Source organism: Crinia signifera, chromosome 5, assembly GCF_055691185.1.
Source record: "Crinia signifera chromosome 5, ASM5569118v1, whole genome shotgun sequence".
Classification (NCBI taxonomy): Eukaryota; Metazoa; Chordata; class Amphibia; order Anura; family Myobatrachidae; genus Crinia; species Crinia signifera.
In genome coordinates this window covers 168,946,628-168,971,968 of record NC_139221.1, presented here as the reverse complement: position 1 = coordinate 168,971,968, position 25,341 = coordinate 168,946,628, and the positions used below count along the sequence as shown (strand labels likewise).

Genomic DNA, 25,341 nt, shown 5'->3' with positions numbered 1-25,341 from the left:
TAATAATAGGATTTTGACATTTAGAATATAGACAAAATAAGCTTTGTGATTGCTAAAAAAAAAACGGTACTCTTTACTTAGATGGGCGCCCGTCGTGGTGATCGCGGGTACATTTATGTCTGGCCGCGACGCGACCGACGCGATGCCCGCGATTTCCCATTGAAACCCATGTTAAACATGGAAATCGTGTCGGTCGCGTCGCGGCCGGCCATAAATGTACCCGCGATGCCCGCGACACGATGCTCCCGATTTGCCATAGGAATCAATGTTAAAAGGCCCGATGGACACGATTTTACTGCTAAATGCCTCAATGGACCCGATTTGGCCATAGGAATCAATGTTAAATGGGCCACAGAGCCCAAATAAGCACAATTAACCCTTAAATGTCCCCCCAAATTTTTAACGCCACCCCACGATCCACGCCAACCCGAAGCGTGGCGAGCGGCGGCGGTACGCGTCCTCCGACCTTTTCATGCCCTACTATCCACTAGGGCGTGGAGTGAGAATAGAATAGTGTGGCGAGCGCAGCGAGCCACCGAGCCCGAAGCATGGCGAGCGCACGCGGATACCTTCAGTTATACGCGTCCCCTCGCGGGCTTCACAGGTGTCCGTGGCGACGCGGACACCTGTGAAGCCCGCGAGGGGACGCGTCTACCTGTGAAGGTATCCGCGTCCCCTCGCGGGGCTCGCTGCGCTCCGGGCTCGGTGGCTCGCTGCGCTCGCCACACTATTCTATTCTCACTCCACGCCCTAGTGGATAGTAGGGCATGAAAAGGTCGGAGGACGCGTACCGCTGCCCCTCGCGGGCTCGCTGCGCTCGCCACGCTTCGGGTTGGCGTGGATCGTGGGGTGGCGTTAAAAATTTGGGGGGGACATTTAAGGGTTAATTGTGCCTATTTGGGCTCTGTAGCCCATTTAACATTGATTCCTATGGCCAAATCGGGTCCATTGAGGCATTTAACAGTAAAATCGCGGTCAATCAGCCTTTTTAACATTGTTCCCTATGGGAAAATCGCGGGCATCGCGATTTACCCGCGATGCCCGCGATGACCGCGATTTTTACCCCCGACACCCGCGATTTCAATCGCTGGCGCCCATCTAGGTAAAGAGTACCAAAAAAACAATTCACCAGTTTGTGTACCAGACAAAATAGTTTACTGGGAAGAAATCGCAATGGTAGCTGAGCATTCATATTGCTTTTGTATCTAGTTCAACTTAGAGAAAGAAAGCGACCCTGTGATTATTGTTATCTCTACAACTGGAACTGGGGATCCTCCAGATAATGCTATGAAATTTGTAAAGAAAATTAAAAGCAAAGAGGTTCCAGAATATTACTTTGCACATCTACGATACGGACTGCTAGGTAAGTGACAACAAGGTACAGCGATGACCATGTTTACTTGATGAGTTTGCTTTTTGTTGCTGTAATAATTTCAGTTACCATTACAGGCTTTAACCATGTAAATAGAAGATGTGTTAAGACTTCAGATATCACCAAAATTATTTTCAAATGCTGTTTTGGGAAATAAAGCAAAAATTGCATATTATTATTATTTGTATTATTATTCTACATGGCAGTAATTGAGCGCTTTGCATTGCATTGAGTACAGTGTCTACTTCATGGCTTGCACATTTTGGTAGACCTTTTATGGCCAGAAGTATCAAGCTTCAAAAAGTGATAAAATGGAGAGTGATAATCAGTCAATGAGCCTCTACTTGTCATTTTTTTAACCCAGCCTGTAGCATGGCAGTTAGGAGCTGATTGGCTAGTTTTTTTTATCACTCTCTCCATTTTGTCTCTTTTTTTTTTTAAAGCTTGATACATCTGGCCCTTATAGTGTAGAAGATGAAAGCAAAATGATTGTTATGGGCCACAATGTGTTTTGGTCAGCTTTACAATACAGTACTACATATACATCTTCCAGTATCTTTATCACACTTAATCGTCGTAGCTGGTTTTGAACTGAATGTTTAGTACTTGATTTTCTTCCTACAATTGGGTTTTGTTTTTTTAGCGCTTGGTGACTCTGAATACACATACTTTTGCAATGGTGGTAAAATAGTTGATAAGAGACTACAAGAACTTGGCGCAAAACATTTTTACAATACTGGATATGCAGATGACTGTGTAGGGTAAGTACCTCATTATTTAAGATTAAATTGAAAATTGAGGTGACATGGGCATTGCTGCATAAGTTAAGGGGTGTATACACAGTGATATTTTGACAGGGGATTTTGACTATATAGTCAAAATCTCCTAGAAGGTTAGCCAAAATCTCCCTATCTTTCTCCTGCTTAGTCAGTATGGTCTAGATTGACTGTGCAGGCAAGGCAATTTTGACTAGATCATAGACTATCATTACTTAGTCAAAATATCTTCGTCAAAATCCCCAATGCATCTAGCCAAAAGCTCTCAAAATTGCTTAGTCAAAATTGTCCATTAGCCAATATCTCACAGTTTGTATGGACCTTTACACAGTGAGTTATTGGCTAATGGACAATTTTGACTAAGCAATTTTGAGAGAGATTTTGGCTAGATGCACTGGAGCTTTTGACTTAGCGATTTTGTCTAAGTGATGATAGTTTATGATCTTGTCAAAATTGCCTTGTCTGCACAGTCAATCTATTCTTAGCAATATATGCTAGACAATATTGACTAAGCAGGAGAAAAATAGGGAGATTTTGGCTAGCCTTCTAGGAGATTTTGACTATCCCGGATCCGACCCGGTATTTGGAACACTGTTCTAAGCCAAGTTGGATCTGGGATTTGTGACCCGCGGTGAAAACGGGGACGGCGCTTGGAGATGTCATCATCTCCAAGCGCCAAGACCCACTGGGACTGCCGGCTGTCGCGCTGGGGGCAGGATACGGTCGGTTGGTCGACCATAAGACCACCATTAGGTCGACACCATTGGGTCGACACACAGGAAGGTTGACCGGGGTCTAGGCCGACGACAAGGGTGAAGATCGACGTGAGACAAGGTCGACACATGCGTTAGGTCAAAAGGTCGACACAGGTTTTTTCACTTTCTTTTTTGAGCTGACATATGCTGGCAGGCCGTATTTCATGCCCTACCATCCAACAAAATAGTGTGCCAAGCGCAGCGAAGCACCGTACCCGAAGCATGGCGAGCGCTTCGGTTCACTTAAAACTGTGTCCATGTTGACACGGTCGACATTCGTGTAAAAAAACTGTGAAAATCCCCATGTCGACCCTTTTGACTGCTGACCTAACCCATGTTGACCTACCACATGTGTCGACCTAGACCCCTGTCGACCTTCACCCATGTCAATCTAGACCCCTGTCAGCCTAACTGTATCGACCTAATGACGGTCAACCGTCTTATCGTCGACCCAATGATCCCAACCCCTGGGGACAAGCCCAGCGACAAGTTAAGCTGCTGGGCTGCCCCCAGCCAAAGTCTGCGAGGTGAATGGATGCCGCACTGGCATCCATTCACTTCCTCCCTGCCTCCGCTGCTGTTTGCAGAGTAAAGCATAAAGTAGCGGAGTCTGTGTGTGCCCCCCTGCCCAACCTCTATGTTGATCGCAGGATGCTGCGGTCCGGAGGTTAGGCTTCTCCCATTGCTGTAAACGGCAGCCAGGTCGGATGACCTGGCATACCCATGTACACTACGCCCAGGTCCTGTCCATGTTCTTCCCTGGTCAGGACCTGGGTAGAATTCCCGTGTAAAGGGACACTGGTTAACCCCTTTAACACTGTCGCTAACCCAGGTCCAGGAGGGTAAAGCCCGGGTTTTTAAGGTGGTGTAAAAGGGGTATAAGTGTTAGAGAACAGGACTAGCACCTATCACAGTGTGAGATGGAGCAGGGGCTGACTGGGCTAAACCAAAATATGCATCTGACAACATTTCAATAAATCTTGACATTACTTATAATGGATGTTCTGTAAAACCATTTCTCACATGCATTCATATATAATAAAGTGTGTCCGTAAAGTTATGATTAAAATATACAATATCACTGTTTTGTTCTTTTTGCACAGCTTGGAGGTGGTTGTGGACCCATGGATTGAAGGACTTTGGGTTGCTCTGGAGAATGAATTTATGTCTAGTTCAGAGAATCGAGAAATGGATGGGCACACTGGTGATGTAACAATTAATGATAACGGAGTACCAGGAAACCTGGACTTGCAGATACAAACTATTTGCCTTGAAAATGCAGTAATATCAAGCAGCACATTGCTACAGAGTCCAGTGTCCAAAACTTGCAAAGACGTTGAGCTGTCACTTGTCCAATCAGTGCCTCCTCTCTCTCAGTGTAGCCTTAATGTGCCATCTCTTCCACATCCCTATTTGGATGTGCATATTATTGATCGTGAAGTGAAGGTGTGTAAAAGAGTGTTGGTCCTAAATTATGATTGTGTTTTTATTATCCTTTTATGTATTTGGTGCTATACAGGAACTATCACAGACTGCTATCCACTCGCAGATCCATACGCAAACGCTGAAACATCGAAAGGACTTTGCCGTCTGTGCATATCTGCCCAGCTCTGAGGCTTCCTGGTGGGGAAGGGAGGTTAGGTTTAGGCTGCAGGGAATGAGGGTTAAGCACTTACAATGGGGTGTTGGATTAAGGTTGCGGTGTAAGAACGTTATCAGGCTGCGGGGGGGTATACATTAGGCCGACTTGTCGGATCCAATTCTCGCGTGAGTCGCCCAGCAGCTCCCCGGGAGGCTCACGTACGATTTGGCACTTGATTTTACTTGTGATAAATCGGGATGGGCATGCCGGGCAGCAGCAGATATTAAAATATGTGTCAAGTGACTGGTTTGCCTCAGAGAGAGAGAGAGCACTCTCAGCCAAGCAGAGGCTGGCTATACATTTTACACTTTTTACACAGGACTGCGCATCGGGTTGGATGAGGTGTCAAACACCTCCAATTTGCGCTGATTTCTCAGTCCGATCTGTCGAAATTGGCCCAAATCGAATAACTGTATGGGAGCCTTTTAGGATAGAGGGGCAGGGAGATGGTAAGTGTACTTAGTGGACCACTGCTGTAATGCTGTCATCAGAATTCTGACTGTGGACATCACATCTGTTGTCATTCTTATGTATTATCATATTACATAGTGCTTTACAGTAAATATTTAATCAAAATTGGCCTTTTCCCAGTGGAGCTTACGATTTTTCATTCTATACATACATGGATAATAATTAAGGACTTTATGATCTTTGTGTGTACAGTATAGGATAAAAAAGGTATTGTCTGTTCTACAGGTATAACAGACATATTTCGGTTATTTATAAACAAGGGGTAAAAGTCACATCCAGGAAACCAAAGATCAGGCTAATGGACTTATATACACCTGGTTTTAGCCATCCTTACTATTGGACTTTGATGAAAGCCCAGGACATTTTGGGTGCTATTAGTGTGTCAGTTACCCAGTTGCTCAATGTGGGTAAATACAGTACAGGTATTAAGGTGCCCATACACACTCCGATCCCGGCGTGCGTTCTGGGCTAAAATAGCATCCATCACATCACATTGCATGCCTTGTGCATGCAATTTGATGAAAAGCAAGTACAAAAAGTATGTGCAGCACATACTTTTTGTACTGTGCGATGAGGTGCTGCGGTAGCGCGCACCTCAAAGCACACATCGCAGTGCCGGGATCGGAGCGTGTATGGGCTCCTTTAGACCTTAAATAAAAAAAAAATGTTTTAAGTGCTCATCGCTTCTACTACTACTACTACTACTACTACTACTACTACCAGAGCCGAATTTCCCATTAGGCACGTGAGGCACCGGCCTAGGGGCGGCACATGTTTGGGGGCGGCACTTGGATGCCTGTGATAGTACTGTCAGCCCAAAATGTACCAATAACTGCAAAATATCCACTGTACTGTACTATATTCCATCTTAAATAGAGTGTAAATGGATAGGACATGCAGATACTGCCCCTATAAACTGTCCTACTTAGTAAACATTATTGGGTACTCTTTACTTAGAAGGGCGCCCACGATTTTGATCGTGGGCATCGTTAGTAAAAAATCTCGGGCATTGAATGCACTAAAAAATCGGGTGCGATCAACCGACGAGATGCCCGAGATTTCCCATAGGGAACAATGTTAAATGTCTCAATTGACCCAATTTTCCTGTTCAATGCCTCAATTGACCCGATTTTTCCATAGGAAACAATGTTAAATGGGCCACAGAGGCCAAATAGGCACCCTGAAGTGTATAATGGCCACCCGAATCGTTAACGCCACCCCACGATCAACGTCAACCCGATGCGTGGCGAGCGCAGCAAGCCCGCGAGGGGCGGCGGTACGCGTCCTACGACCTTTTCATACCCCCACTATCCACGTCGGCGTGGAGTTGAGAATAGAAAGTGTGGCGAGCGCAGCGAGCCCCGCGAGGGTACGCGGACAGCTGTGAAGCCCGCGAGGGGACGCGGATACCTGTGAAGGTATCCGCGTGCGCTCGCCACGCTTCGGGCTCGCCACACTTTCTATTCTCAACTCCACGCCGACGTGGATAGTGGGGGTATGAAAAGGTCGTAGGACGCGTACCGCCGCCCCTCGCGGGCTCGCTACGCTTCGGGTTGACGTTGATCGTGGGGTGGCGTTAACAATTCGGGTGGCCATTATTCACTTCAGGGTGCCTATTTGGCCTCTGTGGCCCATTTAACATTGTTTCCTATGGAAAAATTGGGTCAATTGAGGCATTGAACAGGAAAATCGGGTCAATTGAGACATTTAACATTGTTCCCTAAGGGAAATCTCGGGCATCTCGTCTGTCGCATCGCACCTGATTTTTTAGTGCATTCAATGCCCGAGATGGCCGAAATGGGCGCCCTTCTAAGTAAAGAGTACCCATTATTGTTGTGCCTAGGGGCGCCCTCATCCCTAAATCCGCCCCTGACTACTACTACAAATGGTCTTTTTTTTCAAATTTGAGGAGAAGCCCTTATTTTTTGCTTTGAGCAGCAAAGCCAAATCTTAGAAAAGTGCAATTAAAAATTGCTTCCATGTCCTGTTTTATAATTGTTATAATAGATCCATAATTAAAATTTTATGGAAAGTGGTTTTATAGATTTTGAGCATATCTGATACTTATGCCATAGAGTACTTGAAGCAATCACGATATTTAATATTTTAATTTGTTGTGTGTGTTTAAAAGTTTTTTCCAGGTTTTGAAATCTCGCAGCAATATACTGTCGATGCAATACTAATTTTTTTACACTTGGTGTCCTTTATATCTACATCTAGCTATATATCTTCTAACTATATATACTTGGCTAAACCACAATGTTAAATATTAATAAAGTTAAAATTATTATTATTCTGAAATGATCACAAACTGAATTTGTCTTGAGTTGCAGGCAAGCAGTGTGGCTTTTTTTCTGACTTTTTTCATAAAGAAAAAATCTGATAACTTCTCAAAACTGAAAATAAATTAATTTTTTGCTCCTATTTCATGAGATCATATAACCCATTTTTGTGTTTAGAGTCTTTAGACAATCAAATTTTTAAATTTTGTTCTCCACTACAGCCACTCATTTAAAGTGTGGCAATAAAAATGGGTACACACCTGAACGACATGTGGATAATCGGATGGTCCTTCTGATGATTGGATTGTGTCCTGGCATACACACTGTACAATTATTGTGTACAACAGAAGTGTGTTTCCTTTTCACACATTGCATCAACCCATCTGATGTGCAGCACATCAGATTGGATGATGTGATGACAAAGTGTTTAAATGACAGATTGGGAGGTCACACTGCATAATGGTCGTCCAGGTAGAATTTGCAGGTGCCATGATGGCATGACAAATTGTGAAGTGTGAACTCAGCTTAAGATCTATAAAAAAAAAAAAAAAAAATTATATATATATATATATATATATATATATATATATATATATATATATATATATATATATATATATATATATATCAATAGTAGTATAGCGGCACTCTCGGGAATTAACAACACAAACACAGCAATATGCTTAACGTTTCAAATCGTGTTAGGATTTTTCATCAGAAGCTTCCGAGAGTGCCGCTATACTACTATTGCTATACTACCTGCCTGCCGAAGAAGGCACCCGGGGCTAATCTATATTTACAAGGGGTGAGTGCCGATACTCTGGACTATATATATATATATATATATATATATATATATATATATATATATATATATATATATATATATATATATATATATATATATATATTTTGGCAAGGGTTATATTTGCTCTAGCAAAAATGTGCCAACTTATCTAGATTTTTCGACAGCGCTAGCAGATACAGAATACTACTGATCTTATGTTTCCCTTGTAACAGATTGCTGGGTACATATATGTTACGCCACACTATATAAAATCAACTCCATGCCGACATGGATAGTGGGGGTATAGTGGGCGCCCAACTAACATATAAGTACTGATTGCTGAATAAATGTTATGCAATTTTTTTCTTTCATTATAGGATGAAGACCCATTTTTGTTATATCCGGAAGAAGTGGTTTTCAGAGTACCCATCTGTTGGGCTAAGCAACTTTCTACAGATGATGCAGTAAAAACTACATTGATGCTGGAGCTTGACATATCGGTAATTATGTATTTTGTTTCCATTTATCTATCTGACTTATGAAGTACTACAGAAAATAATTAGCAGGGGACGAAGTGAAGTGATTATTACCTGAACAGATCAATAAGCAGGTAGACTGTTGGTAGCCTCATAGGGTATTTCATTATAGTGATCACCTGCATGGCTTTATGTTGAAAAATTGTGAAATGGAATAGTAAAAATGAATATACTGTAAACCTGTCAGCAGTCCTGAGTTTGGCTATATGAGGACCTCATGTGGTGGGTTTAGCTTGAATGTATGGTGGGCTTCTATCAAAGTGATACTGAAAGATTGTTTTAGTTCTGTCAGTGAAGAAGCTTTTTTAGTCATATCTGCAATTGCTTTAATCTGTGTATTGCAGGTTGAATGCTGAAAGCAAATTGCTGATTTATGGCTGTCAATTATTAAACCCTCTCAAATGCTTGGTTACCAAGTTTGACATTTAGTTATCCCTATTAAATGTATACATTTTGACTTCTGGTTTTGGTGAAATACAGTAAGCTGACCTGCAAAGTTGCACAGCTATGCTGTCCAGCTGCATTCTCTTTTTTTCTTTTTTTCAATAATTTTTATTGATTTTTGCAAAATAAAAAAATGGCCAAACAGGCAGACACGTCAACAGGTAGTTGGTATACAGTACATTAGTGATACATTACAGCATGTGTATATAAAAACTAGCAGTGTCAATAGTATAGTAGTGAGCACACTTCCTGCAGGGTATGAACAAAGATCCCCAAAGGCGCCATTCGGGCAGATGTCCAATATATCAGAGCAGGAGTGCATATGGTAAACGTATCATCGTATTATATTGTACAGAACCACTCTTCATGAATAATCAGAATAATCTTACACCGAGCAGAATGTGGTAGCAAAGTAACATATAGGCAGTGGCGTGTTTAGCACAAAACAAAATAAAAATCCACCTTCAAAACAAACCTCCCCATAACCCCCCAATTTAGGCATACCTGGATCCCAAAAATTCTTAAACCCCCATCTGCAGGCAATTGTTGGTGAAGCGGATGGAGGCATTCGTCACATTTAGTAGACACTCCTCTGCTCAACTTCCAGGTTTACTGTACAATTATATGTGTGTGAATTTTTAACATTCACTTATATAGCACCAGCATATGCTGTTGCACTTTACAATTTTGAACTTCTGTAAAAAAAAAGGCTGCTGGTGTTTGGGGGTGCGGAAGGCCAGGGCCGGAGCTACCATTAGGCAGCCTTAGGCATTTTCCTATGGGCGCTGCCCACTGGAGGGTGGCACCGCACACTGCCGATGAATGAATAATACAGCTCAGCTCTCCCTCCACTGTATATGAGTCCCACACTGTACTTCGAATGTAGAATGAACAGCAACTCTGATAGGGTCCCTTGTTAGACGGGACCAAAGCTAGAAATCGAGAATGGGTTCAGAGTGCGCTAAACCTTAAGGTACACAAACAGAATACATTTCAATAATATTTAATAAAAAATGCCTTCAGGGCATAATACTGTGCACATTGGTTTAAATCGAATACAAGTCAGTGTGTCCGATACACAATGTTTAAAATATCCTCTTATCCAGTAGACAACAATGATCAGTCGTGGTTGGCCCAACACATTTCATCAACTCATTGCCTTCATCAGGGGCAGATGGGGTACATTTGTTGTATTAGATGACCAAACGTATGAATACAAAATAACAGTGTGTAAATAAAAAATCAGAAGATTGAGCATGGGTTAAACATGGATAGGTGTGAAGTTGGAGAGAGGGTGTCCGATAAAAAAAATCAGAAGGGATGGTTACATACCACTATTCTTAGGGGAAATAATGTTCCTCTGAAGGATATGGTGGTCCAATGTGGCATTTTGGAAAATAACCTACTGTACAATAGGTTTAATGTGGGGTCCCTGGACAAAAAGATGTTGCTTCCTCCTCTCCAACGGGTTTCGGGCCCTAAAGAGGCCCTTTTTCAAGGTATGGAGGAACCTGAACCTAACAGGGTATATATACCCTGAACCATTACACAATTATGGGGACATATCTAAGACAGGGCCTGGAATTGAATCATTTCCAAAATATATAACACCTTAAAATTCTGAATACTATAAAAATTAGGTTGATCCTTATACATATAATAGAACCGTTATAAATATACATAGACAAACATCACAAATATTGTGCGCATATACTATTAATATATACTATTAATAAGTCCGGCCTACCGGTGCAAATAAAGTCCACTCCGGATGGTTGGTGTTACTGCAATGCTGTTATCCACACGATGTGTGGCGGCGCATTGTAACTTCCGGATTGGGATGACATAAGCGGATGTTGGCGTCATTTTCGGCCATCTGAACCGCACGGACATGCTTGATATGGAGCGCAAGCCGGAATCGTACTTCAAGAAGTGGTTTGAACGCACATAAAATTCTTAGGTGGACCGCAGCCCGTTATTAGCTTTGTGTTAGATGTTTATCAACACTATCCTCCTCCACAAACACTTCCCATTAGGATATGGAATAGAATGTCATGAAAGGGGAAAATAAAAGACGGAAGACGAGTATTAATAATACCGTAAAAACTTCTAGATACTAAAAAGACAAAGTGCACGGTTATGGACAGTCATTAAAGAAAACACTGCAGCTCAAAATCCATATTGATGCCTTTGGGCTCCAAGGTTTTTAGCTCATATATGGACCGCATTTCAGTCTGAGAGATTCTCAGCTCTATGTTGTCAATTCTCCAATTTTCTCCAATTTGGTTTTACAATTTTGATCCCACAAAAAGATTTTAACTGCGAAATGTCACAATTATGCACTTTTTTTAAAATGATCAGAAACATTTTGTGATTCTAAACCCTTCTTTACATTTCTAACATGTTCAGACAGCCTGACCTTCAACATGCGTTTGGTTTTGCCTACATATTGTTTGGCACAATGGCATTCTAATAAATATATGTACGGTTTGCTATTGCAAGAGATGAAATCATCTATGTGTTATACTTTATTGGTCACAGTGGATTTATATTGGCTTACTACCGCTGTGGAACTCCTGCATGCTCGACACATGCTGCAGGTACCACACCGGTAGAAGCCCTTGGATTTTATATATGTAAAAAAAAATATGGTGTCAAAAAAAATCAATTTTTATTACACATTAGCCAGCAGGGGGCCGGGAGCCACTCATTAATATTCATATATTCACTGCACTCTGGTCCCGGCTTGTTACGTGCAGGACCAGAGGAGCAGCTCTCTACCCCTGCCCCCAGTGCCAGCATTCCCGGGGGGCAGCCTCTGCTGCTTGTGCCCTGGGAGCCCTCCCCCATAAATTCTGGGGCAGGCAGGGAAGCTTACATCTCATTTTATCTGTCTGAAGTCTGTGTTTGGGCATCTGAAGTCTGCCCATCTTTAACATGGGGTTGGGAATTCAGTTGTTTTAAACAGTTGTAAAAAGTTGGGTTTGGTCATCGATTTGTAGGTACTGTAATTTGGTCATGCATGTGGGGTATGAGTTTGGTATGTTCCTTGTTTTCTTTTTCTTTTAAGAGTTTAATGTTATTTTAATTTACAACTTATGTTTAGGTATTTTTAGATTTCCCTAAAACTATAAAAAAAAAAAAATGAATTTCACTTTTTTAAAAACAGTACTTATGTTAGTTGGTTACTATAGTTAGTACGCTCATACCTCCACTATCCATGTCCGCGTGGAGTTGATTTTATATAGTGTGGCGAGCGCAGCGAGCCACCGAGCCTGAAGTGTGGTGAGGGGATGCATAAAACTAAGCAAATAGCTTAGTGGGCGCCGAACTAACATATAAGTACCTTAAAAACTTTTAACAGATTCAAATGATTTAAATACAGGTATATTGCTATATCGTACCCGATCTCCTGTCTCTGATGGGAGATCGAAGGGGTGATTTTCAATAGATTTGATCCCTTTTACATTGCATAAATAACCCGGTTCCTACTCTGGTTGTTGCCGGGACGACCCGGGTCTCTGTGTTGTATGAAAGGACCAATGCTTGCTGGGCAGTATATACAGCCCCTTTCTGAGGTCAGCGTGTCGTAATCCTGGGTGTGACCTGCAATGTGAAAGGAGTATTATTGTCAGGTTTAGTTGTGAAACTGGTAAACCATACTAAACTAATTGGCACAACAAGAAACATCCGATTTAAACGTTAAAAAGGATAACTTTTCTCACATTTTAGCTTACCACCCCTGGGAAGGAGAGAATCCCGATAAGGGCCCAGTAAGTATGCTCCCCTTCCCCCTAAAAAGGCATACATACAGGGCAATTTAAGCCCCTTTTCCTAAGTGATCTGATTATATAGCTTAGAAAAGGAGCATGGATCGCTCTGTGTGTATGCACTGCAGCAATGGCGATGTGTGGTCCCATGTGTCACTATCGCCCAAAAGGAAATCCAGTGCTTGCGCTGACTTTCCTAAATCGTGCAGGGCTTTGCCTATAAAAACAATAGGCAAAGCCCCGCTTAGCACATTCGCACATCAGAGAGCATCACGTGTACAGCTGGGTCGCTCCCTGAGTACGGGGCTTTACCAGTGGCGTAACTATAGCCCCGCTGTGAGGGACTGTGGGCGCCGATCTGCGGAGCTATAGTTACAACTTACTACCTAGCCCACCCACCCAAGTAAACTTACACACCCCCCTTACCCCTCCACATGCCGCCGCCGCATTCAGGGTCCCGGATGCAGCGCAGATCTTGTCCTGGCTCCGTCTCCTCCTGCAGTTCTAATGAAAAATAACTATCAGAAAATGGCTGCCCCCATACAGCAGAGTTTTTTTGGATGCTAGAGGAGGCCCTGAATGCGGCGGCAGCGGCATGCAGAGGGGTAAGGGGGGTGTTTAACTTCACGTGGGTGGGAGGGGGAGGGGGGGTGATGCTGCCGATATTGGGGGGGGCAAAAAATCTTGTTGCGCCACTGGGCTTTACCCTCCACATAACTTGGCCTCTCCCCACCTCCTGCACAGCATGTCACTCACTGGCAACACCAGCTAACAATCCTGCAGCCCTGCCTTCTGGCGGCAGATAACTCCAAAATAAATGTACACACCAGCTGTTTATACAGCAGTTTAACTTATGGCACATTTTCTTTACAGCATACTGAAATTGACTACCACCCTGGGGATTCTTTCTACATAATTTGTCCAAATCCTCATGACGAAGTGACAGCTCTCACTAACAAGCTTGGTCTCTCTGATCAGATATTTTGTCAGATCTGCGTGAATGTCAAATCGAATACAAAAAAAAAAGGTAAGCTGATGCCCTCAGCAAATTTCTTACATGGGTATTTATAATTAACATATTTATATGGCCTGCAAATTTCACTCGCCAGTATATAAAAAAAAAAAGCACTTTAAGTGCGTTTATTTGTCTTTCCTATCATTTTTTGTGTCAATTGTTAATAATTGAAGTTTTTTCGCTTCCAATGTTTTGTCATGGGTTATAGGATACCATACCATGGCAATGTAAATAATATGCTAAGCTGGGCAATAGCAAGAGCCTGTGATTGGACAGAACAGGTAAACAGGGTGGAAAATGTAGGTGGGGGTATAAAGTAAAGGCATGACAAGAATTGACAAGGGGCTGATATGAACAATGGTACATAAACCATTTTATAATGAATAAATTGCAAAATAGATAAGATAGAAAAACCAAACCAAACCAAAAATGGGGGACAGAGGAAAGTGACCGTTTTTCTTAAAAAGTAACTATATTTTGTATAGTTTTTTTTCTTTTACATGATCATACAGGTGCTAATGTGCAGAATGCAACCCCAGGATGAATGATACCGATCACTGTCTTAATAGAATATTTTTTTACTTTTTAAGTAAACATTCTATTAAAAAATAAGTGGAAACCTAAGCCCACTATGAGGCATAATGTTGAGGAAGAAAAAAATTAAGCTAAAAGGGTTACACCAAAGAGGAATCATATACCACAAATTAGAGTCACAAATTATATTATTAAAAAATTTGGACGTGCGCCTTTGGCGAGCACTATCCCTATTTTTTTTTGTGTGTGGTCTGAAAGCCTTTCTATACTGCAGTGATTGCCAATAAGTGGTGCTACACACACAAAGTATATGGGTGGCACTCCACGAGACCGGACAATACCAATAATATCACAGAAAAGTTTTTAGTCTTGATCATTTTAATAACCTTTATCAAGATCAACAAATACATAAAAAATGCTCACCTTATATCCCCCAACGTGTTTAAATAAAAATAGAAGAAAGATAATGAACAGCGCTTTGTGCTATATTGAAGGATGAATAACACTGTACACGGCTAGGTATAGCAAACTTATTTATTACATTTACTATAGGTTAAAAATAAGAAATCCTCCATCTTCCGGATTCGTCTGCGTCATTCGCCAGCAACTTGTGGTCCTCAGCGCCTGTGTCACGACTGTGGTCATATCAGAGCTGGAAATTACTACAGGTGTAGGGGCTGACTTGTATACGAATTGAGGTTCCTTGATAAGGCTACTGCACATTACCCAGCAGAAGTCTTTATTAATACCACAGATGGTAACTGGTAGGACTTGACATGGATATGGATGGCAACAAATACAACAGGATTCAGTACATAGGAGAAGCATGAATAGCATTAGAAGGTGCAGCGTAGGAATGCTGATGCAGTATATTAATGAACAGATGAAGGACTGGCAATTGGTGCAGTGTGAGAACACTGATGGAGTCAAGACAATTATAAAAGTAATAAATATATAGATGCAGTTGAAGGACACTGATGGAGTCCAGATTATGATACAGAAACAGGAGATACAATATGGAGAAAGAGCAAGGTGGTACTGACCCTTGGAGACTTGAAGAAATGCAGCAGGAATTGGGTCCAAGATAATATGCAGGAATAGATTCTGTGATTCACCGATGATGCAGGGGTTTAACCGATTGTGGATACCAATGATGAATGTAGAAAAAGCTACAGAAGGATCCCCAATGATGCTGAAGAACAATCGTTGGTGAGTACCGATGGTGGAACATCGATGGAGCTGAAGAATTACCGATGGTCCTTGGAAGTCACCGATGGTGGAACATCGATGGAGCCAGACGAGCTGCGCACTTGGAGTACTCGGGTTCTGAAGCAGGATGGAAAGCTCTGGAGAATGGCTCCTGGAAGCAGCTAAGCAGACACAGAGAGAGAACACCATACAGGTAGCACAAGCTGATCAGTAGCACTGGCAGCTGGTTTTACTTACCCAGCACCTATATAGCAGCAGGGAAGTGGTGATTGGCTGGGCAATTAGCACTGCTGAGAGCCTCATAGCATAGGCTGAGAAATACCATGTGACCAGGAAGAACATGGCTGCTCCCATGTTCAGGAAAGGTGGAAAAAGCTCTTTGTACAGCACATGAGCATGGCTGTGATAATGGCGGCAGTGTGGAAGCCTCAGGAGACTGCGGTTGACAGACAGGCATGGATTGGTGTTTATCTGCATCAGCTGCTGTGCTGGGAGACTACTGAATCACTGATACAGATGCACCCTGTGAGAGCTGGTTCCCTGCATTGTGGGCAGAGCGCTAAAAGTACAAAAAAAGGAACTGGATACATGGACACAGCAGGGAGAGGGTCATGGTTCAGAGCAAGTGTATTACATGATGATATTATTATATCGGTAGTGCCCAACTGTGGCACCAACCCATCCTGCATCCCGTTTAAACCTTGGGTGCACTTATGAAATGAACCATTAAACATAGCTCCTTCACCATAACACCCAAATCTCTGATGCACATATGAAATTAACTATAAAACATAGCCCCTTCACCCAGTGGTGTAGCTAGGTGCCACGGTGCCCGGAGCAAGGGCATGGTTCGATTTGTAGTAAGCGGGGCTCTTGCACAGCAAAAATGGGGCATGGCCTAACATTATACCACACACCGTAATGCCCATTGTCGATTTTAGCGAACTTTGTTGAAACTCTAAGGAAAAGGAAAATAATGACTGGGTGGGAGGAGGGTGAAGCATACTGTTGTGGGTAATATATAACGCTAGTCTGACAACACAAGGTTATTTTATAAATAGCAAGATATTTAGCAAGGACAACAAATATGTGGCCATTTGAAGTTAGAATACAGAACACTACACATATATAACAAAGGGCATGTGTCACATTTTCTTAGCCTGAGTGGAGTAAGAGAGAGCATCTCTGACCTGCAGCAAGTGAGCTGATCATCTCCCTGGGCCTGGTTCCGGACATGGTGGCAGCCGGACTGGCTCTGTAGAGTCCCATGGTCCCAGCCCTGGTGGAATCAACTGCGCCCAGCTGCTGCACGTGAATAGGGTATGAGGGGGCCTGGTATGTTAAGCAGCATCAGAGTGGCCCTCTACTCTACTTCAAACTGACAGCTGCCTTTTGCGTTATTAGCCACTCCATCTTTTCGCGGACCCGACAGCAGCTGTCACCCGCGAGCGGCTCCTGTTGGCTGTGTTCGGCTCCCGTTGGCTGTCAGCAGGATGCAGAGTGTGTTGCGGCCTGGTCCCAGAGCAGCTGCTGTGCTGTGTTTTTGAAGTGAGGAGCGGGAAGCACTGACACAGTAGTGAGTGGGGGAGCTGGTGTGCTGGGGGAGTGGGCAGGGGAGGTGGCGCCAAAGTGCATGGCTCCAGCTCCCGGTGACAATCCGATGCCCGGAGCTTGTGCTTCGCCCTAGCTACGCCCCTGCCTTCACCATTACACCCACTCTTCCCTCTTACATGTCTATATATCTATAAAACACTTAAGCTGTAGCATCAATAATCAAATAATATATCTGAACACATCATAAGCAATAAAGGGGCAGGTTTTTGCCTGTTGCACATTTTTTTACATTATCAATGGGCGCTGTGGACCTCAAGTCACTGGCGGGTGATGTAGGCGAGGCCGGATGCCAGGCACACGCTCGGGGATATAATGTATATAAAATACATTTGTTATGTATTGGTTGAACTTGATAAAGGTTATTTAAACCAAACATCGATAAGTCTAAACTTTTTAGTGTTATTATTGGTATTATCCAGTCCCGTGGAGTGCCGCTTATCTTCTCCCATCTACAGTATATTGGTGCTGCGGCATATAAGATGGCACCGGGGCCAAGTGGACAACTTACGTGGTGACATTGAACGCGTGACTCCTATTGGGCAGACTTACTAATGAAAAGGCTTCCAGAGGCATCTGCATTACACAAGGCAGACTGCATCTTTTTTAGATGCATGAATATCAGTGCAAATTCCGGCACTCCCTGGATCCTAAAGCCTACTTTGTGGTCATGCCGCCTGTTGTACCGGGGCCCAGGATTTCGCTTGGCAGCCCTGAATTTAGGGGCATGTTTAAACGTAAATCTAAATACCAGTGTTAAAATAAAGCAGCCAGTATTTACCCTGCACAGAAATAAAATAACTCACCCACATCTAACTCTCTGCACATGTTACATTTGCCACACCGGCAGTGCACATGGTTTTGCCCATTTGCAAACAAAATGTACCCTGCAATCAGGTCTGAATTGGGCCCTATGGTCTGACCACTATGTACAAAGTGTAACTTTTTAGAGCTTTCCCCTATTGGTTAACTTCATACTAAGATGTTGTTGATTGTTTTATATCTAGACAGGCAATCTCGCAGGGGAGGGAATTACTTACCCTCTCCTGCAGCATCTGTCCATTAACTACTCTACTGAGGGGTGTTTCAAAAATATAAGACTCTAATGTGTCAGGTATTGTATGTAACTCACTTGGCAAGCTGTTTTCGCAACAGGTGTCTCTGCATGTTACCTTTTTGAGAATGCACTGATAATAGTTAGGTCCTGTAAGTTCTAAAATATAAACAGACCTTCACCTCATTGTCTTTTTTTTTATTATTGTTTTGTTTATTTGAGAAATACATATTTGTGTTTACAGTCAAATTTATTTTTTCCAAATCTCTGTTTTCACAATGCATAGGTGGGGAAAAAGACCTGTATGCAGATTTTGTTTCTCTTGCTTCCAGGCGAGTGAACCGATACCTCTTAGTGTTTATTTTGTGGAAAGTAATACAGTGCTAATCAAGCTTTATGAAATCCATAATGGGGATGTGTTCAATTCCACAACAATTGTAAATAGGAGAGATCACTTTCTAAAAGTTTTGTTCCTATATTGCAATACAGTTATGTTCTTATGCATGTTTTCAATAGGCGCTGCAGTACCTGATTATATTCCAGAAAAATGTTCTTTGCATTTTTTGATGACATGGTGTCTTGAAATAAGAGCTTTGCCAAAGAAGGTATTTATAGTGTCTATGTGTAATAAATAAATAAATATATACATATATATATATATATATATATATATATATATATATATATATATATATATATATATATATATACACACACACACACACACACACACACACACACACACACACACACACACACACACACACACACACACACACACACACACACACAATCTCCTAGCAGAATTTGTGATTTTCTAGACATTTGTCAGAGAATATGAATGGTAACTCACTCATGGTTAGTGGTTGGGTAAAACATTTATTGTGAAACAACTGTGTTTTACTCTTTTTAAATCATAATGACAACAGAAACTGGTACTTGTTTCCTAGTACGGCACCCACGATTTTGATCGTATTACATCTTATACTGTACAATCGCATCGCATGCAATATAGTGGCATGCAATGCGATTCGATTTTTAATTGTACAAGCACCCTAATGGGTGCTTTCAATGTTAAATGCAACGCCACCCCCAATATCAACGCCAACCCGAAGCGTGGCGAACGCAGCGGTACGCGTCCTCCGACCTTTTCATACCCCCACTATCCACGCCGGCGTGGAGTTGAATTTAAATAGTGTGGCAAGCGGACACGGATTACTTTAGATGTATTACGCGTGATATGTAACTCCACGCCAACATGTATAGGGGGGGTATGAAAAGGGCGGAGGACGCGTACCACCGCCCCTCGCGGGCTCGCTGCGCTCACCACACTTCAGGTTGGTGTTGATATTGGGGGTGGAGTTGACAATGGGGGTGCATTTAACATTGTAAGCACCCATCAAGGTGCTTGTACAATTAAAAATTGCATTGCATGCCATGCTATGCATGCAATGCTATGCGATATTTCATTGTACAAGCACTCCTGTTAATTTAACATGAATATCGCATCGCACACCACTAAGTATGGTATGCGATGGGCGCCGTGCTAGGAAACAAGTACCCAGAAACTACCCAAATGACCCTGATCAAAAGTTTACATACCCTGGAGATTTTGGCCTGGTAACATGCACACAAGTTGAAACAAACGGGTTTGAATGGCTACTAAAGGTAACCATTTTCACCTGTGAGGATGTAATCAGTGTGTTTATTTATAAAAGGTCAGTGAGTTTCTGGTCTCTTGAAAGACCATTGCATCTTTTGTCCAGTGCTGCACTGACATGGAAGGGGAAAATGAGGGATTCTGTGGAAACCAAATAACATTCAGGAATACCAACAAAATTATAGCCACAACTGCCGGGAAAATTGTTCGGGATGCAAAGAAAAATCCACAAATAATTTCAGCTGAAATAAGACTCTCTGATATGAGTAGGGGTCACCGTGTTTTGACAACCAGCACCAGGCCCAAACAGTTAGCAGGCTAATTCCACAGCCAAGTAAACTTCTTGCATAACTTCCCCCGATCAAACCATTAACCCCTGACTGGTCAGACTGGGCCAGGACCCTGGGGTAGTGGGGATCCCCCAATAAAGGGTTCCATCCCTCCAGGCTATCCCCTGCTTGGGTTTAAGCCTGTGACTGAAGCTCAGGGTTGTCCCCGGGGCCCACCGCCTGGTAATACTCACAATTCGGTTTAGTTTTGTTTTGTGTTTACACTTGGGACTCCTCCAGTGTGTGCTGGTGTCTGGATGTGTCCGGAGAGGTCCTTCCGCAGGTACCCTATGGATTCCACTGGAGTATGTATGAGTGAATGTAGTATGTATTCAATTTAACTTTTCTAAGGTGTCTGTTATTTGACTATTGGTTAAGTTGTAGAAGTGGACAAGAAAGGTTGATGCAGACCCGCACCGGATCATGTCAGGATATTTCCTAAATGATAATGGTATATGAAAGAAAACTGACCTTTTGGAGGAAACCCCCTATGTGTTTCACTTTTCCTCCAAATGTATCAAAGATTCGTGTGGTGTGTTTAATGTGACAGTCAGCGGTCTACCCTCCAGTTATAAATGTAACGTAACATATCCAAAGAAGAAAAAAAAACTCCAGTGGGGAGCACTCTTAATCTCAGATGACACAAATGTATATTACATACAATTAAAAATTGTATTGGTATACCTTTCAACAAATATATATCTTTGTGCAGAATATGAATAGAATAGAATTTGTTTACAAACTGAGCCACTCTCTTTAGAGCAGCTCCCGGCGATTGTATCGCCAACCACCAGAGTTCGACAGAATGGGGCTCGCACCCCATTCTGTTGGAAGCCCCTGCAGCCATCTCCCACTGCTGCCCACTCTCCACCGCACATTGCTTGCTTCCTGCCTGTCTCCCTTAAGCGAAGATGGTCCGGGAAGCACCCTGTCCCCACCGCCTTGCTGATGGGGATGTGTGAGCAAGTGAGCCGCTCGCGCATCCCCGTCAGCCGGCCTGCCATCCGTTAGCCTCCACCAGCACATGAAATCTGTTGATCAGGTAGGCTGGCTGATGGCGGCTCCATCTATAGGTTAAAGTACCTTGCAATAAATTTAAATCAATATCCAGTTAAAGTCTATATCCTTTTGTGGTGACGCATTATATCTCATTAAGTTGACTGTCTCAAGGATTAATCATAGGTCACGTGGGAGGTCTTGGTACATGATTCCAACAAATAATATATCCTATGGTTTGGTAATATATCCTAAAAAAAAACAAAAGTTAATGCTGGTTTTGAAAGTTCAGCGCAGTATCAAATGTGTCAGCGGGGGATCTGTGGTGATCCAATAGTTAAACGTACCATAAATTACATAAAGATACTCATAAACCGAAAAAGCTGCAAAAAAACACAATTATTCATTATACCCTGTTTTCAATGCAGGCAAATTCCCGGGTCTAGCATGTCGACCCGGAAATTTGCCTTTTAACACAGGTTTTTTTTGCAGTGTTTTTTTTTTTACCCGTGTATGAGATCCGGGTATGTAGACATGGGTTGACCCATTCTCACTGGTATAGAAACTCCTGTTTAAAAGGCAAATTACCGGGTAGAACTTCCTCACCCGGGAATTTGCCTAGCAGTGAAAATGGGGGTCCGTCCCTGTAGTCGGGTAAAAGCCATGTAGTTCTCGCCCACCGTAAGAAAACGGTATTGGAGAAAGAGAAAGTAGTGTTGTCCCCTATTGTACCACAGTACTTCTGCTGCTCACTTGTCTTGCTGGTAACTATAGGACGAGAAGTAAGAGACTAGTGTATCTGTTGGGAATCGGTACATCTGTCAGAATGAACTTAGGTCTTCAGTCATTAGGTCAACCCCACTAGGTCGACTGGCAGGAAGGTCGACCTGACTTAAGGTCGACATGGGCCAAGGTCGACATGACTTAAGGTCGAATTTGCATAAAGGTCGACATGAGGAAGGTCGACTGGTCATAAGGTCGACATGGGTTTTTCACTGTTTTTTGATCCGAATGTCGACACAGTCGACATGGACACAGTTGGCAATGAGAATCGGACCCTCGCATCGCTCGCTTCGCTCGCCATGCTTCGGGCATGGTGCCTCGCTGCGCTCGGCACACTATTTTATTCTCCCACCATGCCCTAGTGGATGGTAGGGCATGAAATACCGCCTGTCGGCACATGTCGGCTCAAAAAACAGTGAAAAACCCATGTCGACCTTATGACCAGTCGACCTTCCTCATGTCGACCTTTATGCAAATTCGACCTTAAGTCACGTCGACCTTGGCCCATGTCGACCTTAAGTCAGGTCGACCTTCCTGCCAGTCGACCTAGTGGGGTCGACCTAATGACTGTAGACCTAAGTTCATTCTAATAGATGACCGCTTCCCATCTGTTGGGGATTCCCTGAAAGATAGATGGTATGTTTCCAGTGGTGTGCAAATGGTGGCACCCCCTTGTTGCTTGTAATGCAGTGCAAGGAAAGGTGCTCACTGTGCATGCCGTGTACTCGCCCTAATATATTAAGAAAAGATTTTGGCGAGTACAAATTAAGTCACACACTAAGGTGGTAGGTATAACTTTTGGGTCACCACAGATCACTCGCTGATACATTTGATAACTGCGCTGAACTTTCAAAACCAACATTAACCATTGATTGTTTGTTTGCTTTTTATGCTGTATCCACAAACCATAGGATATATTATTTGTTGGCATGTACTGAGAGATCACACATGTGACCTAATAATAGTAAAAATAAAACTGTTATTGGTACTTGTTTCCTAGCACGGCGCCCACGATTTTCAATCGCATGGCATCTTATGCATTGTATTGTATCGCATCGCATCGCATGCCATCTAGCCGCTTGCGATGCGATTTTAAATTGTATAAGCACCCTAATGGGTATTTTCAATGTTAAATGGCCCCCTATACGATTTTTAATTGTATAAGCACCCTAATGGGTGCTTACAATGTTAAATGCACCCCCACTATGAACGCCAACCCGAAGCGTGGCAAGTGCAGCGGTACGCGTCCTCCGACCTTTTCCTAACCCCAGTATTCATGTCGGTGTGGAGTTGATTTTATATAGTGTGGGGAGCCACCGAGTCCGAAGCGTGGCGAGCGGACGCGTATTACTTTACATGTATTCCGCGGGGCTCGCTGCACTTGCCACGCTTCCAGCTCGGTGGCTCGCTGTGCTCGCCACACTATCTAAAATCAACTCCATGCCGACGTGGATAGTGGGGGTATGAAAAGGTTGGAGGACGCGTACCGCCGCCCCTCGCGGACATGCTGCACTCGCCACGCTTCGGGTTGGCGTTGATACTGGGGGTGGCGTGGGGGTGCTTTTAACATTGTATGCACCCATTACGGTGCTTATACAATTAATAATCTTATAGGGGTGCCATTTAACATTGAAAATACCCATTAGGGGGCTTATACAATTTAAAATCGTATACCATCGCATTGTATGCCATATACAATGGTATTCGATTTAAAATTGTAAAACATTGGGTGCCATCGCATCGCATCGCATACCATTGTAAGCCTTATGGTATACGATGCGATGGGCGCCGTGCTAGGAAACAAGTACCCTTTTATTATATGTTGTCATGATCCTACCGGTCGCTCCTCCAGATACGTTAATCTAAACAGCACTGGCCATGACTGGAGGTTCACTTTGGGCACATGTGTCACTTATGTACAGTCCCTACCACCAAAGCAAGCTTATGTTTAGCTTTCGATTTGTAGGGTGCGCTTGCGTTCGCACCGGAACACACAATACAATATATAAATACGTTAAAGCGTCTGCCAATAGGCGTGAATCATAAGAACACAGATTCAGAATACTTCAGAGCTTTAGTTACAAAGATGATTAAATATATTTTTAGTTTTTTAGTATACAGAGTACACAGAGGAATACAATTTTCAAACAAAATAAAAAGGAATAATACAGAAACTCACTTACTCAAATGATCTTAAGTAGTTTTGTAGTAGTATAGATGAATTCCCCAAGAAATGGACCTCAGAGACTGGACAGGGAGACAATTATAGCCCTCAGCTGCGTCAGACCTCACCTTTGGAATTTCCCTGCTGGACACTGGACTGGACATACATCCTCCTTACAAACTGGAATGCCAGGCAATGGACAAGATAAGAGTTTTTGGTACTTATATGTTAGTTGGGAGCCCACTAAGCTATTTGCTTAGTTTTCCACGTCCCCTCACGGGGCTCGCCACGCTTTGTGCTCGGTGGCTCGCCACGCTTCGGGCTCTGTGGTTCGCTGCGCTCGCCACACTATATAAGATCAACTCCATGCTGACATGGATAGTGGGGGTATGAGCGTACTAAGTATAGTGGGAACTCAACTAACCTATAAGTACCGAGTTTTTTAGCCCAGATGTCACAGATCACCTTCAAAGAGAGAGAGGTCTTGTAACGAGATCTGGGTCTTGTCACCCTTGAATGAATTTATGATGATCCAGGGCCTGATGTTGTGTTTATCTGTGAATTTCGAGCTCCTCTTAAGATTTAGAACCCTGGTCTGGCATCTTATTAGGAAGACCGAATATGCCATCTCCCCTTGGCTCAGTTACATGCAGGTCAGGCACAGGACACAGCCTGGCAGCCATTTGTCCCAGCAACCTAGATCACAGTTAAGGTGAAGGAATGAATATAAGATATAACATTTGTAGCACACACAATGGGAGACATACAGGTATGAGTTTGGGATCTAATCCTATGATGGATCATGACATACAGTATGTAATATACATTTTTGTCATGATTGAGAGTGCACCCAACCAGAGTTTCTTCTTCTTTGCATAAGTTGTAGACTTATACAAGTACCAGCAGGCCCTTTAATGCCCCATATGCTGGGACTTGTGGTTCTCCATGTCCCTGCATGCGGGGGAGGCTTTCTGGGGCTTGTAGTTCCACAACTTAACCCGGTAGTTTATTTGTCTACTTTTTACACAGTATGACTGTCCACCGGGTTCCCTGGTCTTCATCCCGGGCAGTTCGCAGCCTGAAGTGGTGGGACCCCTGTATTGTGGGAGTTCCAACTCCCCCAAGGTCCTGAGAACTTATGTAAAAAGTTT

At 43.1% G+C, this 25,341-nt stretch overlaps 1 protein-coding gene across 8 annotated transcripts in view; it reads left to right on the top strand.

Moving 5' to 3' along the window:
- MTRR (5-methyltetrahydrofolate-homocysteine methyltransferase reductase) overlaps positions 1-25,341 on the top strand; it is a 110,189-nt gene that overhangs the window by 33,869 nt on the left and 50,979 nt on the right. For all 8 annotated transcript variants that reach the window (XM_083188271.1, XM_083188275.1, XM_083188273.1 and 5 more), the window contains 6 exons: positions 1,210-1,363; positions 2,016-2,133; positions 4,007-4,349; positions 8,463-8,585; positions 13,709-13,862; positions 18,775-18,863. In XM_083188271.1, the coding sequence (XP_083044397.1) occupies positions 1,210-1,363; positions 2,016-2,133; positions 4,007-4,349; positions 8,463-8,585; positions 13,709-13,862; positions 18,775-18,863 (981 nt within the window). The remainder of the gene's footprint in view (positions 1-1,209; positions 1,364-2,015; positions 2,134-4,006; positions 4,350-8,462; positions 8,586-13,708; positions 13,863-18,774; positions 18,864-25,341) is intronic.